The 15,410-nt window shown below is 43.8% G+C and overlaps 1 protein-coding gene across 1 annotated transcript; it reads left to right on the top strand.

Moving 5' to 3' along the window:
* Nucleotides 1–2,680: 2,680 nt before the first annotated feature.
* On the top strand, nt 2,681–5,019 carry RPL37 (ribosomal protein L37). Its single transcript, XM_084233399.1, has 4 exons — nt 2,681–2,696; nt 3,321–3,456; nt 3,602–3,686; nt 4,803–5,019. Exons 1-4 carry the CDS (start codon nt 2,694–2,696, stop codon nt 4,870–4,872), a joined length of 294 nt encoding a protein of 97 aa, XP_084089525.1. The 5' UTR covers nt 2,681–2,693; the 3' UTR covers nt 4,873–5,019.
* The last annotated feature ends 10,391 nt before the right edge of the window (nt 5,020–15,410 follow it).

Below are 15,410 nucleotides of genomic sequence, written 5' to 3'. Positions count from 1 at the left end.
ACATATTGATAGACAGATGAAAATAAAAATTCATACCCTTCATTCAGTAATTCCACTTTCAGAAATTATCTTAAGGAAACAATCAGACAAAGGCCCAAAGAATCTGCATCACCACATTCTCTAGCAACATCCTGCCCCAGGAAATTCAGGGCGGGGAAAGATGGAAAGAAAAGTATTTCTTTGAAGTGGGGTATTTAGCAGTGAACTTTAAACTTAGGTCAGTTTAAATTCAGTTTCTTGGTAATAAAAATTTGCATCACACAGGCTTCGAATGCAGATAGAGCTGGGTGAAGGGTGACCAGGAGATACAGATTTAAAAATACATCTGTCACATCAAATCCAGTGGCACGGGACTAAAAACTTTGTTTGCAGTAAAAGAAATTACTGTGATTTTTTTTTTTTAAAGAGAAAAGTAAGCAGTAATTTTTATCTCATTTATTGTAGGGGGAAAAGCAGGTCTAGTGTCAAGTCCTAGTGGTCAAGAAAGTTGAGCTGTGCGTGAACCATGGATGTAGGATTTATGTAGTCCCACTTCTGGTAGGAGACCAAATGTCATAGGATGGATGCCCATGGCAATAGCATAGATGATCTGTTTCAGAAGTTCATCTATTCCTGACCTAAATGTGGCATTTGAATAGAAACTTGGAGGTTCTAAAATGACTTTACGGGTGAAGGACTGGTTCATTTGATCAAGTCCAAAGTGGTGTGATTCAAATATACCAAAGAACCACTTCACATTAGGCAGAAGAGCAAAAATATTTCATTTCCTCTGATATCTAAATTCTGGAGTGTCTGTGGTAAAAGAGACTCACATAGTAGCTGTCACACTGCTAGGATCCTCTGTGAGTGTCACCTGTCCTACCCATTTCTACACTCATCTCATTTTTCATAATATCTGGGAGAGGCAGAACAAAGACACTCCTTTAGCCCCCAAAGTGACTATGACCTCATCATCACAACCTGTGAATATGTAAGTTAAAGTTGCAGATGGAATTAAGTATGCAGATCAGCCAATATTGGTAGGAGAGGGACCTCCCTGGTGGCACAAGGGGTTAAGTCTCAGCACTATGAAGCTATTGGCAGCCACTGCAGCATGAGTATGACCCCAGGCCAGGAAACTGACCCACATGGTTCAGTTGATTAAAACTTTATACTAGTTGATTAAATTTATTTTGTCACCAAGTTTATGGTAACTTGTTGGAACAATAGGAAACGAAAATAGCATCTAATCAGGTAGCTCCTGAATTGCAGTTTGGTCCCAGCACACAAGTTCCCTCGATGCGCCTCCCAACCCCCATATTTAACCACTTCAGCTAGGGCAGGAATACTATCCTGTTAATGTTTCTACTACCAGTCCCTAGAAAAGGTCAAATATTTTTAGGCACTAATCAACTGTTAACCTGTCAAAATTAAACCTTTGATTCCTGTAGTTCATCTGTTCTGCTACTAGTTAGTTACTAGTATTTCAAGTGACAGGACAAGAATTCTCTATTTGCTTTAGAAAGCACATTACATCGTCATTTGTGATCTTTCTTCTTTCCCCCACCCCAACCCCTTAACTTTTAAATGTGTGAATTTTAAAAATAAGTTTTGTGGGGCCTCCCTGGTGGCGCAAAGGGTTAAGATGCAACCTATAAAGTTGTCTGCAGCCTCTGCAGCACGAGCTAGATCCCCGGCCAGGGAGGAACCCACATGGCTCAGCAGACCTCTCCTGACTCGCCCGCTGCTCCCCTCAGCAGTGTACTTGGGTCCATCTGCCTGTTCTGCTCCCCACTCTGTCTCTGGTGGATCCTCCCACCCCCCACGCCTCTGGCCTGTACCCCAGCTCTTGCATGCATAACTAAATCTTTAAAAAAATTAGTTTTGCGTTTGTGGGTCTGGTTGGGTCAGGTCACAATTGGATTAGTGGTTACCAAAGAGGTCTGGGAACCATCAATTTCAAACCCATTTAATGTTTTAAGTCCAGACTTTCTGGCTCTACCCAAAGCTGCCAAATCAGACAGCCTCACGTTAGAGGCAGGAAACAAAATGAAAATGTTCTGCTGTGATACCGCAGATACAGCGAAATGTGGGATCAAGTCATTTTCCTCTAAATGACCACAGTGAAAAAAAAAAATCATTTGCCTTTGTGTTTAGATTCTGAACCCGCCCTACAAAGGCAGGTCGGGGCTTCCGAACTCTGGGCGAACTCTCAGTTGAGAATCAGCGTCGGCCAAAAGCGTCCAGACCTACTGGGGGGGCACCGGGTTCCCCGGGATCAGGATCCGAGCCCACCCCGCCCACTGCCCCCCCACCACGCCCCGGCGGGAGCGGGAGCCCCGGAGCGGGCAGGCTCGCACGCCAGGATCTTCTAGGCTCGGGGACAGAAAGCTACTCTGCGGCCACAGCTCTGATTAGACAAGGAGAAGTTTGGGGAGCTCCGGCCCGAGGACTCTGAGCCGAGGCCGACCCCCCGCAGGGACACGCCCATCCGGGCCACGCAAAGCTGAACGCGCCCCGCCGGCAGCGCCCTGGAACCTGCTATTGGTCCCTCCTGTCACCTTTCCTCCTCTCAACCCACCCCAGTGGGGACACGGAAGGTTGAAAACAGTGCACCAGGCCCCGGAAGTATTTCTCTGGGCGGAAACTAGTTAGCACGATATAGCGGAAGTACATCCTCTTCCGTCCTCTTTGGTCCCGGCCGCAGAAGCAAGATGGTGAGTGTTTTCCGCGGGCTTTAAGTATCTTCTTCCATCCTCTTCTTCTGTAGCGTGCTCCTTTCTATTCGTGGCGGCCTGAGAAGGTTCCTGGTAAGGGGAGCGCACGGGCAGGACAAGGACATGCGATGGCTCTTAAGAGCCAAAAGACGGCTCTTAGTTATCTGGGATGTCAAATGTGCAGTCGTGGAGCTGGAGCTGCCGCTCTAGGCCCCTTTCTTCGATCTAGTTTTTATTTAAAGGAACCGGCACATCCCTGCTCTCGGCTGGGAACTGAGGGGCACGGTGTGGTTTGGGAGTGTTTGGTTCTCCAAGTAGAGGAATTGGTTGGTGGTAGTAGCTGGTTGGAGCCCTTAGGTCTGGGGTATATAGCAGAGCTATACTGCTTAGTCCGTTTTCCCCTTATGCTTTTATTTTTATAGTAATTGCGTAGCAGGTTCAAAACAGCAACTCTGGCGGAAAGCTTTAGATAATATGAAAAGCCGGTAGTGGTCGGTGACAAAGCATTTAAGAATAAATAGAATCTAACTGCATAGAGTCAGCCTTTTCAGTACTGTTCTTCTGGAAAAGCCAGAAAATATATAGGGGGTGAGCGACTCAGAATTATCTGCCTCTGATTTACAGACGAAAGGAACGTCATCTTTCGGAAAGCGTCGCAATAAGACGCACACCTTGTGCCGCCGCTGTGGCTCTAAGGCCTACCACCTTCAGAAGTCGACCTGCGGCAAGTGTGGCTACCCTGCCAAGCGGAAGAGAAAGTGTAAGTTGAGTGTTTCTCAGGCCATAGGAGTTGGAGTGGGTCTTGTGGACATTGTACCAAAGTGTGGCATGTCTAGGGACACTGTGGGGTGCTTAACATGCAGTTGTGCATCTGTATGCTAGAACATGACCTGTTTGTGTTTTAGATAACTGGAGTGCCAAGGCTAAAAGGCGAAATACCACCGGGACTGGTCGAATGAGGCACCTAAAAATTGTATACCGCAGATTCAGGTACAGTTGATGTTGCAATTATAATGAGTTCTATGAGCTGGAATTGAATAAAAGCTCCCCATTCTTTACTCGTTTAAAATAAGAATACTACTCTGATTAGTGGGGAAGAGATGTTGGAAATATTTTTTCTGCTGCTGTAGTAGCCACCGATCAGTTAGTGCTGTGCTTTCAGTAAATTGTGAGCTGTGATTTTGTAGAGAATGTTGAGCTAGAAGCTCTCCCACCGGTGACGTGTGATACTTAGTAATAGCATTTCATTTCAATACCAAAATTTGTTAAGACAGTAAGTCTTGAATGAGATCTGAACTCAAGCTTTTGATTTTGTGGTTCTGGGCAAGTCTGCTATAGAAAACTATGGTTATTGCTGTTGGATTTACATGGAAACATACTTAGTTATTTAAGTCAGCCTTCAGAGTGTATTAGAAGTGCAGAATTTCTACCCAGGAAAATGCAGAGAAATTGCATTTTAAGTGCTTTTAAGGGGTTAGCCTTCTAAAGTCAGAGCTGAAGAGACTGGGAGGGTAGGGTGATTGTCCTCTGCGGTGTGGGATGTTTAGCAGATTCCAGGGTTCCTAATTTTAAAAGATACAGCATTTTGGGGCTTTGTAAACACAAGTTTTTGTGTTCATGAGACTGATGATCTTTGCACAGTAATAGTACGGATTACGGATTTACTGTTGAGTGGCCTCTAATGGGATGTAAGAGTTACCGACATGAATTGAAGCCAGACATTACAACCTTTTGTACCTCACTTCACAAATCTTTAATAAAGGGGACAACAATACATATCCCTTCCAATAGGTGTGAATTAAAATCAGTTAAACTGCAACTCTTAGCTAAGCAGTTTAGAGTATTCCTACCTTTAAATATACTCATTCGTTAGCGCATCAGTTGCTAGTTAATATGGTCCATAAGTGGATGTCTTTAAAGTAGAAGGAAGTAAAGAAAATGGTACCAGCTTATCAGTGATGTTATAAAAATAAATGTCTGAACATATGAATTCTATATTGATTTCAGCATTTAACTGAGATAAGCTCATTAAAATCTGTTTTAAAGAGAATTAAGATGTATCTAGGCATTACTGAAGTAATGATTTTTGTTTTTAATGTGGTACAGGCATGGATTCCGTGAAGGAACAACACCTAAACCCAAGAGGGCCACTGCTGCAGCATCCAGTTCATCTTAAGGATTTCAGCAGTCACGCAATAAATTTCTGGTTTTAAAAAATGTCTGAGGTGCTAAGGTATTTTTATTAGGCTGTAATGTCAGTGATTTATACTACAGGTTTGGGAATGTATCAACAACTGCATTTATCACACTTACTTGTTAAGTGACTGGGGACACTACCTTTAGCCACTGGTTAGTGGTACCGCTTTTAGGATACCTCTAGCAGATAATACTGGAAGGTGATATAAAGAATGTAATGGCTAAATATGTGCTCCCATGGCACGTATAGTTGAAATGTTACAGTAAATGAAAGTGTAACTTCTATGATTTGCCTCTTTTTTAAAGATACTTATTTATGCATATAAGAACTGGGGTGTGGGCCAGAGGTGCGTGCTGGGGGTTGTGAAGATTCACTAGCGACAGAATGAGGAGCAGAACTGGAATCTACTGAAATACACTGCTGGGGGTGCAGTGGGTGAGGCAGGAGAGATCTGTGGGCTAGCTCCCAACCCAGACGGAACTCATGCTGTGTAGTGACAGTACACAGACTTAACCCCTAGGCATCCAGAGAGGCCCCAGTTTGCCTAGCCTTTTTTTTTTTTTTTAAAGATTTATTTATTTATACAAGCACTGGGTACAGTCACAAGTGAGGGAAGGTGAGAGAAATCACGAGAGCCAGAGCGGGGAACAGAACAGATAGCTGACGAAATACACTGCTGAGGGGAGCAGCGGGCGGCAGGAGAGGTCTGCACACCATGTGGGACCCTCGCCCAGTGGCCAGGGATTGAACCGGCGCTGCTGAGGCTGCGGGCAGCTTCGCAGCCCAGCGCTCAACTGCTGCGCCACCAGGGAGGCCCTTGCCTAGCCTTAATCTCAAAGTCAAATGACAGGAATGGTGGTTCCATATGATAAGAGTTTGGGGAACCAATGAGAATTTTTTGAAAAAACAACCTGCCGTGAGTTGACAAAATAGTAATGGGAAGGAGTTTGCAGAGCCTTATGCAAATGCAGTGAATTGAGTAGTGAGTAAAAGAGAAAGGCAAGTGTAAACTTACTGACAAAGCAAGGTAAAAGTTTTCCCAGTAGAAATTTAACTCAACCGGGTGGTCATTTTCCAGTGTTCTAAAAATCTGGAATTTGTTGTGCTCCCCCCATTTCAGGTAGTTTAAGCGGAGGCCAACTTTGTTGGGTTGCTGAATGAGGACAGGAAAGATTAAATAGCACCTAATTGGAGTAGCAACTATATAGTCAAGTGGCTGTGCTAAGTTGTAGTTTCCTATTGAGAGTAATATCTCTATGCCCTGGCCCAGTGGTATTCATCATCTTACCCTTCCTGGCACCCTAGTATGCTTTAGCCCATGGTAATTCCTGAGTGCCTCCTGTTTTCCCTAGTGCCTAACTGGTCTTTCAGATTTCAACTTACATTGAAAGACCCTGCTGCTCTAAATCTCTATTGGACTTACTCTGTTCTTGAGAGGGATACATAGTTAAAGAAGTTGGGTCCTAGGGGCCGATTGTCAAGTGTGATTTTTCTAACTTAAGTGCCTATGTTCATTGAAGAACAGGAGGGCTAATAGTAACTTCCGTGTGTGCGTGTGCACATGTGTGCGCACGCACGCACTGTCAGTCATTAAGTGAAGTGCTTTAGCAGTGAACACATTTCGCTTCGACTATGAAATTGCTTTTGACTTACAATAATGATTTTAATAGTACTTGAAAGAATTGAAGTAATCTGACTTGGTCTTAAGTTCTCTCTGAAATCTTCCAAAGTAGTTAAATGTTGATTTCTGAGTGTTGGAGTAGTCCATAAAGGTAGCTAATGCCCAATATTGAGTAAACAATAGATTTTTGAGGTAAGTGGGCAATGGAAACTTGCGGAATTGCTGGCTGCTTGCTCAGAGAAAGCAGATGGTACAAAGGAGTATGGTGGGAGGTGGGCCGTGATGGATTAGGAAAGGTCAGTGTTTGACCTGTTGGGGGACAGCTCATTCTGCCTGCTTGTATCTGTGCAAATATCCTCTCATCCCCCTTTTTAATAACCTGCCCTTTTGTATATTAAAGAAACAGACGTCTGTTTAAGATACTGTGATTTTTGTCAAGTTGGGAGAAAGGGGAAGAGGTGGCAGTGTAAAATGCAGCAGTGATCAGATTATGAAAGGTACTGAGGTGAGTATCATGCTAAGGAGTTTGGACTTAAAGCCTGAAGGAGGTGTTCAGTTATTAGCAGTTTCAAGCACAAAGTAGCAATCATTATTGACAGTGTTACGTGGAAGATGGTAAGGCCAATATGAGTCTTGAAGCTGGAAAATCAGGCAACAGGTTCTTAAATATTCCATGTGAAAATGAGAAGGTGGTTGATGGTGATGGCCGTGGAACTGGTAAGAGAAAGGTTGCAGAACATCTTAAACTTGTATCAAATAGGGTAGCTTCCAAGTTCCCCTTTTTCATGAGGATTCCATAAAATTACAGCATTGTGTCTGGTGCAGCAAACTCAAATATCAAAAGATGGAGGAGTTTTAGGTAACAAGTTTCTGACTACACTGAGGAGGTGGTGTGTTCATTGAGGAAATACGGAATGGTGGAAATGGGAGTTTTAGAAGTTGATGTTTGTTGAGATAGCAGTGGGGCAGCAGTAGGAAGTGCCTAGGAAGAATTGAATATACCTGGTTGCAGTTCAAGTGGAAAGCCTGTGCTAGAGATCTCATTTGGAAGTAACTACCGTACAGTCACAGCTCAGACGTACTATGGGCTCAGTTCTAGACCATGACAGTAAGATGAGGCACACGTTTTTTAGTTTTTTTCCCGTGCATATGAATACTTACAGTCCATTTTATGTACAATAGCATATTTAGAAAATAAAGTATATGGCTATGAAAAATGACATGAATACATGCTCTTGGAAAATTGTGCCAATGACTAGTCTTGGGCTTATCACAGCGTTGTCACACATTTACTTTGTACAAAGCACAATAAAGTACAGTAAAACAAAGTATGCCTGTAGTTGTGAAAGGCGAACTGATTTAAAGGATTAAATTTAAGTGGAGATATGAGATGATGGTGACATCGGAAGGAATACAAGCAATGGTAAGAATAGAATTTAGTTTCTTGACATGGCTTCTTTAACCATCCTTAACAGTGGTTGAAACCATTTGAAAATATGCAAAATCCAGAAGGGGAATATAGTTTTGAGAGACTCAAAGACAGATCTGGGGAGATGTCTAGAGATAAGAGGTTCATATACTGCCTATTACACAACCAGTAGTCAATCTGCCAGGCCATGTTAGAGAGGAAGCAAAAACCAAATTGGCGGCAGTTAAAGTGGTGCCAGTGGTTGCAGAATTGCCTCAGGAGCCAGGATAAAGTTGAGTCACACAAACCAATGATTATTTGACAGTTGTGAAATACCAAGAATAGAGCCACTGCTGGGGGTTCTGGGCCATGAGGGCCAAGTGTTGCCTGTTGTGTTTTTGTTTTGTTTTTCTAATTATACTTTTGAAAGATTACTTTGATAATATTTGGTGACTTTGTTTCTATAGTATATAGTATCTCTTTATGGACCATGGTTTTTAGTGGCCTCTATGCCAGAAGCAGTTCTAGACCCGGGAGATAGAAACAAGATTGACAAAAGGACTGCCCTGGCAGACTGCTGTGTGTTGGGGTGAAAGCACTGAACAAGTAAGCAATTTTAGGTAGTGAGTGTTGTATAGAAAGACAACACATTAAGTGGTTAACAAGCAGCGCATGCATGGTATGTGACTTGAAGTACTACTTTTGTGTCCTTGATACAGTCTCAACAAAATATTTTTAGATCACAAATCTAATTATGATTAGTAGTAAAAACTTAGTAAAATGTCCAGTCCTATATAATATGACTAAACCCAAGGTTTGACTTAACCAACCCTAATTCTTACTCATTCCTCCTTTGGGCTAGAAGCCAGCAATGGAGAAAGGGGCATGATCCCTCTGATCTCATCTTTCTTGTACATCTCTGGTTTGTGAACTGAAATTTCACTCCTTACTGGGGTTAAGAGGTAGATTAAGTAGCAGCAGGAAAAGTGAGTGAGAATCGGTAGGGTGGTTCTTGGTTGGGGGCTGGAGGGGAGTGCTCAGTCCCTGGATACATCAGAAGACTGAACTTGACTTTTCTCATGTATCTTCTCTGGAGGTTCTTGGCTGAGTTTTGTCTCCAGTAGTTCCCATCCTGTGTTGTCTCTCCCGATAGGCCCACATCTATGACCTGAACAAATTCTAAAGCTCAGGGTGATCTCATGTCAGCAGCCCTCTCCTGACCCAACCCCCACCATCACCACCAAAAACAGTTACAAGAAATACATTTCTAAACTGATTGCTTTGAAATTCCCTTTACTGGGTTTAGAGCTAGAAGGTAGTTCCCCCCATTTTCCAGGAAGTTTGCACTGAAAACTTCCAAAGCAAGTTCATTGGTCTCCCTTGGACCTCCTATATCTCTGATCCCAAATGGATTCTAAAAGTTGTGACCAGAGTTTTGGATCCATTCCCTATAAGTGTCTCTAGCTTAGGTCGTTCCTAGAGAAGAGTCCTGAGAATATTGATTTCTAGAGCTCTGCAAATAAACATCTAGCAAGTCTACGAAGTGTTCACTTTGCCCTCAAAGATAAATGATATGAACTGTTACGTGAAAAAAATAAGTCCTCTAGGGAAAAGGCTTTTTTCAAAAAGTAAGACAATAGTCCAGCTTCCTCAAATTAGGGCAGTTGGCTGAATAAGAAGCAAATGTATTGTCCTGATCCCATAAATTTTTCCTGTTCAAATACCTGTGTGGGTTCTGTTTATTCATTTAACCCCGATGTACTGACTTTTTTTTTTAAGATTTATTTTTATTTGTTTATGCATACAAGAACTGGATTGTAGGCCAGAGGTATGGGGAGTGAGAGGATTCACCAGAGAACAGATTGGGGAACAGCACAGGAGAGGTGTGCTGCTCCATGTGGGCTAGCTCCCTGTCAGGGATCCAACTCAACTCATGCTACAGAGGCTGGTGACAGCTTCATATCACTGAGACTTTTAACCCCTGCTCCACCAGGGAGGCCCACCAACTATTTTTAGTGAGTATATTTTTGTATGTTACTTCTGGCATTCATAATTTACCATGTTTTAGTCTAATAACTAGTGATTCCTCAGATACTGAACTCTTATCTTTGCTTACATAGAGGGTTTAGCACTGATCTAAACTCGAGACATTGAAAAAAAAAAAAAAAACAGCTATCTTTGAATCTGCCTGTTGTTCATCTACTCAAACTCTTAAGAGTTCTCTCTTTGGTATGAAATTTATTCAAAATATAAAACAAAAAAGCTATTGAGAATTTTATTCCTTAATATGTTCTCTCATGGGACTTTTTTCGGGGAGGTGATCAGGAAAGGGCAGATTGATCAAGATTTGAAAATGGGGCCTTCCTGGTGGCGCAAGGGGTTAAGACACAGCCCATGAAGCTATTCACAACCACTGCAGCATGGATTCGATCGCTGGCCAGGGAGCTACCCACATGGCGCAGCAGACCTCTCCTGACATGCTCACTGCTCCCCTCAGCAGTGTATTTCAGTCAATCTGCCTATTCTGTTCCCTACTCTGGTGAATCCTCTCACCTCCCACACCTCTGGCCTGTACCCCAGTTCTTGTATGCATAAATAAAGCAATCTTTTAAAAAAATTTTTTGAAAATGTCTTGCTGTTTCCTTTTAAACAAGTTAACCCAATACTAAAATTTTTATGTATGAATGAGGTCTTAACAGATACCTCTGCTTTTTATATAATTAACACTGTGGTTGCATATCCAGGCGATAGATGAGTAAAGGTTCTATTTAAAGCAAATTTGCAGCAGAGGTTATATTACATTGGTTTTTGTAATTTAATCTTTATTGAATACATTCCAATAACTTACTGCTTTCAAAATATTACTATGGAGAAAGAAGAAAGAAAATATATGACTTTAATAATTTCTGTACCTTAGCTTTCCTTTTTATCGATATGAAGGTTTTCTATTATACCATCTCATCTCTCACAAGTCTAATAAAGCACCTTGCTATGCCGCTGTTACCTCAGAGGGGCAATTCTCAGGGCTCTCTCCCCAGAGTGCTCACTAATTGGATAGTACTTCTCTCTGAGGCTTTCTGCTTCCTGCCTCTCCTCCAGAGGGGAGTAGCTTCTCCTCCGAGGGCTGCTCCCCTGTGACATAGGGACTGAAATATTTCTGTCCTAACATTGCTTTCTCCACCTGAGCCATATTCTTGCCAGTCCTTCCTCCCCTTCACTTGTTATTTGTGTTCCTATGGAAGACCGAAAGAATAAAATAGGGAGCAGCCACTTAGCCCTTGAACTGAACATCTGAGGAAGAGGTTGCCCTGTCCCTGGAGCTGAGAGAGGATGTTGTAGAGGTGCAGTCACCTCCTGGATGTTGGAGTGGCTTGCTGCTGGCGCCTGCTGGAAAGCCACCAGAGGGACTCAGTGGGGAAGCAATTCAAAGCCTTTGGCTAGGAAGTTGCCTGCAGGAACCTGGCCCAGGAGAATCCACCCTCCAGACATGGTATTGGTAACGCCTCCTCTATCCCATAGGTGCTTGAGAAACTATGCCTCCTGAAGTTCACCAGGAATCTTTTTTTAAGTATATTTTTTAAAGATTTATTTACTCATGCTTACAAGAGATGGGGTATAGGCCAGAGGAGTGGGGGGCAGAGTGGGGTGAGAGGATTCACCAGAGACAGACTGGGGAGCAGAACAGGCAGATGTGCCGAAATACACTGCTGAGGGGAGCTGCGGGCGAGACAGGCGAGGTCTGCTGCGCTATGTGGGCAGCTCCCTGGCAGGCCGGGTTTTGAACTTGAGCTGCAGTGGCTGGGGATAGCTTGATAGCACTGACAAACCCTGTGCCACCAGGGAGGCCCATACACTAATTTTAATCCCTATAACTTTCTGGGAGCTTCTAGTATAACTTGATTGTTCTGTTTCCTTCATCGGTTTTTATTGCTTCTAGATGATCTTGTGCATTTTCTCTAGTAAATATTTTGTCCTTGGGTCTCTCTGCAGCCTGGGGAGATGTCATTCATACTCACCCTTTTCATCTACCATTTGTATGTATGATGATGACACCCTAACTGTATCTCTACATTGAACTTCTTTGGAACAATTGATCTGTATTACCAGTATCACCTTGAATATCTTTACCTGAATGTCTCTCATTGATAGATGCCTTAATGTTAAACAGAGTCTTAATTTCTATTGAGAACTTCCATTTCCCCTCCAACTCTGCAATAATCCCTTCAGAAACCTGAGAAATAATTAAGAGTCCTTCCTTCTCCCCAGTCTGCATCAATCTCTAAACACATAATTCCATTTCAAAATAGGTCTTGAGTTTTTCCTTTCCATAAATGATGCCTCACTAGATGACCGAAAGTCTCCCAATTTACCTCATTGTGGACTTGTTCTTCTACGTCTGTCCTACACACTGAAGTTAGTGTTAACTTTTTCTCTAACAGTTAATTTTTTCAACTAATTTATGCATAAGATTCAAAACTAAGTTAGAAAAGATACTGAGGGTAAAGTTTGCCCCTTACAGACTTGTAGTCACCCAATTTCCCTCCCCAAAGGCACATTTGGTAATGTTTTCCAAAACACATCTACTTTCTGTCGTCCATGGCTCATGATTCTCTAGAAAAGAATTTAGCATTTAGTATGTTTATAGCTTTTATTCCAACAAGTCTTTCTGTACATCTAATTCTCATCCTTTGTAACCACCTGTTTCCTCTCTAAAAGGTCCAAACCTTCCTTCACTCAGTGATTTTGCATTCTCTCTCACCTTATGCCTTTCCCAAGTTCCCCCATCACTTACATCACACTATTCTTTGCATAGAAAGTTCCTAAATATAGTCAAGTTCAAGTCTTAACCTCTGCAGATAAAGGCTATATATACCCTGTCTCACAATGCCCTGTTAGGACTACATATATATTCTTATTATAGCATCTTCATAATGCTTTACCATGTCAGAGGCAGTACTTTATTCCTTTGTTTTTTGAGTCCTTGGAGTCTTAAATATATTTTAATGAAACATTAACCATTAGATATAATGTTACAAGTCAGCCAAGAAAATATTAGGCGGTATGAACAGCAGGTAGTACTCAGAATTTTCATTTCTGCCCACCATACGGTATTTAGAGATAGACGTGGAGGAAGCGCAATGTCCTGACAGTGTAGGGTTTATTAACACTGTGATGGCCGGAGAGGAAGCAGCTGACAACTAACTGCGGTTCCTCTATGAGACTTGAAGTCCTTCACCAGTGTTGTGTCATCCTGGTATGTCTTCATCAGTGCTGAGATGTGTTACCACTTATTTGTACTAATACAAGCTGAAGAACTAAAGTGTGCAAACAATTTACTTTTAAACTATACTGGGTTCAAGGCTACTTCCTTGCCACTCCCAACTGCTTGTACTCCATTGCACTTTGCTGAGATAGTGGCAAAGTGACAACTGATGGCTCCAGAAACTGGGTGTAAGCCACAGCCTACTTTATCTTTGCCTCTACCCAGAAGAATGTGAGCTTGTGTGTCATGGGGGTGCAAGGGGACATAGAGAAAAAAAACAGAAAACTGCCACCCTAGATTATAAGCTCCTCTAGGGCGGGTACCATGGCTTTTCATTTTTGTTATCCTCGGTGTCTGGCAGTTAGCAAAACCTCGGTGTCTGGCATGGCAGTTAGCAAGGCTTTGGGATGGATCAATGGAAGAATGAAAGGGAGAGAAAGTAGAAGAAAATGAGAAAAACCGCCCCCACCATTAGTTTCCTGAGGTAAAGTTGGCTTATGTCATTGTTTTAGGGGTTATAGATTCAAAGGTCTACAAATGTATGTTTTCAAACCATGCCCACCACCGAAGTCCCAATGATTCTCCAGCCAGCTCCACTGGTGATAATTTTTATTTTTAAAGAAAAGGTATGAAGGAAACAAAAAACAAAGGAATAAAGGAGGCTTATTACTTTCTGAGAAATTGTTAATTACATTGTTTTCACTCAACGTAAGGGGGAAAAAAAAAAAACAAAACCCAACAATAAATTCTGCTTAAATAGAAGCCAGGAAAGAATTATTCAGTTCTTTGCTCTCTGATTCTAGGTTTTAGTTCCCCAACATGCTTTTGAGTGAAGAGTGGTATTTAATGAATATTTATTAAATAGAATTAAATCTGATATTTCTGCTTTAAAAAAACTTTTATTACTTCAATTGGATCTTCATGGTTTCATGAAGAGAGACTGGCAAATGGATTTGTAAAATTCAGCTTTGGTTTGTTCCCTTATGATGCTCAGTGGCTAAACTGGCACAGCACAGAGTAGAGGTAGGTTGGGATTTTTTTTCTTCTTTCAGGTTAAAAAAACAACAGAATTATGGGACTTCCCTGGTGGCACAAGGGGTTAAATCTAAGCACTATCAAGCTATCTGCAGCACCAGTTAGATCCCCAGCCAGGGAACTAACCCACAGACCTGTCTTGTCTAGCCCACTGCTCCCCTCAGCAGTATATTTCAGTCAATCCGCGATGAATCCTCACACACCTCTGGCCCACACCCCAGTGCTTGTATGCATAAGTAAATAAATCAAAATAAATCTTAACGAAAAATTCTATTATTAATAAGCAGACTTTATTTCCCTTGTGATACGGCAGGATTCCATTCGTATGGTAATAGACTAAATCATACTCATACCAAGTACAACATTATTTGTCGATTGAGCTGGCTGATGCAACCAAGCCTTGCTTTCAGTTCAGTGAAAGTCTCTATTTTGCTGATAATCTAATATTAATTACAATACATCAAATTGTTTGGGTAACATCCCGCTTTCCTAACATAGACATTCACAAATACACCTGCAGGCTCCTCGGCCACAGAGCGTGCCGGGGGGCGTCTCAGGCGAGCATCCAGCGCGAGGGCAGGAGGGACCAGCTGCTCCGCCGCCTCCTGACTCAGAGTAGGCTCGGAGCTGCGGTGGGGCCGGGAGGGGAAGAGCCATCAAGGAAAGAGGATAGTGGCAGTTCTTTATGGTCTGAGACTCCACTCGAGCAGGGAAAAAATGGTCAGGACACAGCGTCAGCGGGTGTCCCCAGGCAGCCCACGCCGCAGTACGCGCGCCCCCGTCTCCGTGACCCGCGGCGCCCCCTCCCCGCTCGGGGTGGCTGCACGGCGGCCTCGGCCTCGGGAGCAGACCCGGGGGGCCCGCGGCGGGCGGGCGGCGACCCCGGCAGGCCCGAGCAGCCGAGGACCCGCCGCCTGCCCGGGCCCCGGGCTCCCGCGCGCAGGTGGCCGGGCGTCCCCGCCGGTTCCGCCGGGCGAGGAAGGGGTGTCGGGCCCCGCCCCGCGCCCCCCGCGGCCCCGCCAGGGGGAGCGTCTGCGCCCGGCGGCGGGCGGCGGGGACCGGCCGGGCGGGGGGGCGCGGGCTCGGCGCGGCTCCCCCGCGTCCCCACCCTCCCCGCCCGCCCGCCCGGCGCGGCCCGCCCGCCCCTCGGCCGCCGCGGCGCCCTGCGCAGACGCAGAGCCCGGGGGAAG

Source organism: Talpa europaea (assembly GCF_964194135.1).
Source record: "Talpa europaea genome assembly, chromosome: 5".
In the NCBI taxonomy this organism is placed as follows: domain Eukaryota; kingdom Metazoa; phylum Chordata; class Mammalia; order Eulipotyphla; family Talpidae; genus Talpa; species Talpa europaea.
The sequence above is the reverse complement of the archived record's forward strand: the minus strand, read 5'-3'. Positions and strand labels throughout refer to the sequence as shown.

Excerpts from the sequence above, each read along its gene's own strand:
- RPL37 (XM_084233399.1), top strand. Across the intron at positions 3,457-3,601 it reads TGCCAAGCGGAAGAGAAAGT|ATAACTGGAGTGCCAAGGCT; the intron begins GTAAGTTGAGTG and ends TTTGTGTTTTAG. Across the intron at positions 3,687-4,802 it reads ATTGTATACCGCAGATTCAG|GCATGGATTCCGTGAAGGAA; the intron begins GTACAGTTGATG and ends AATGTGGTACAG.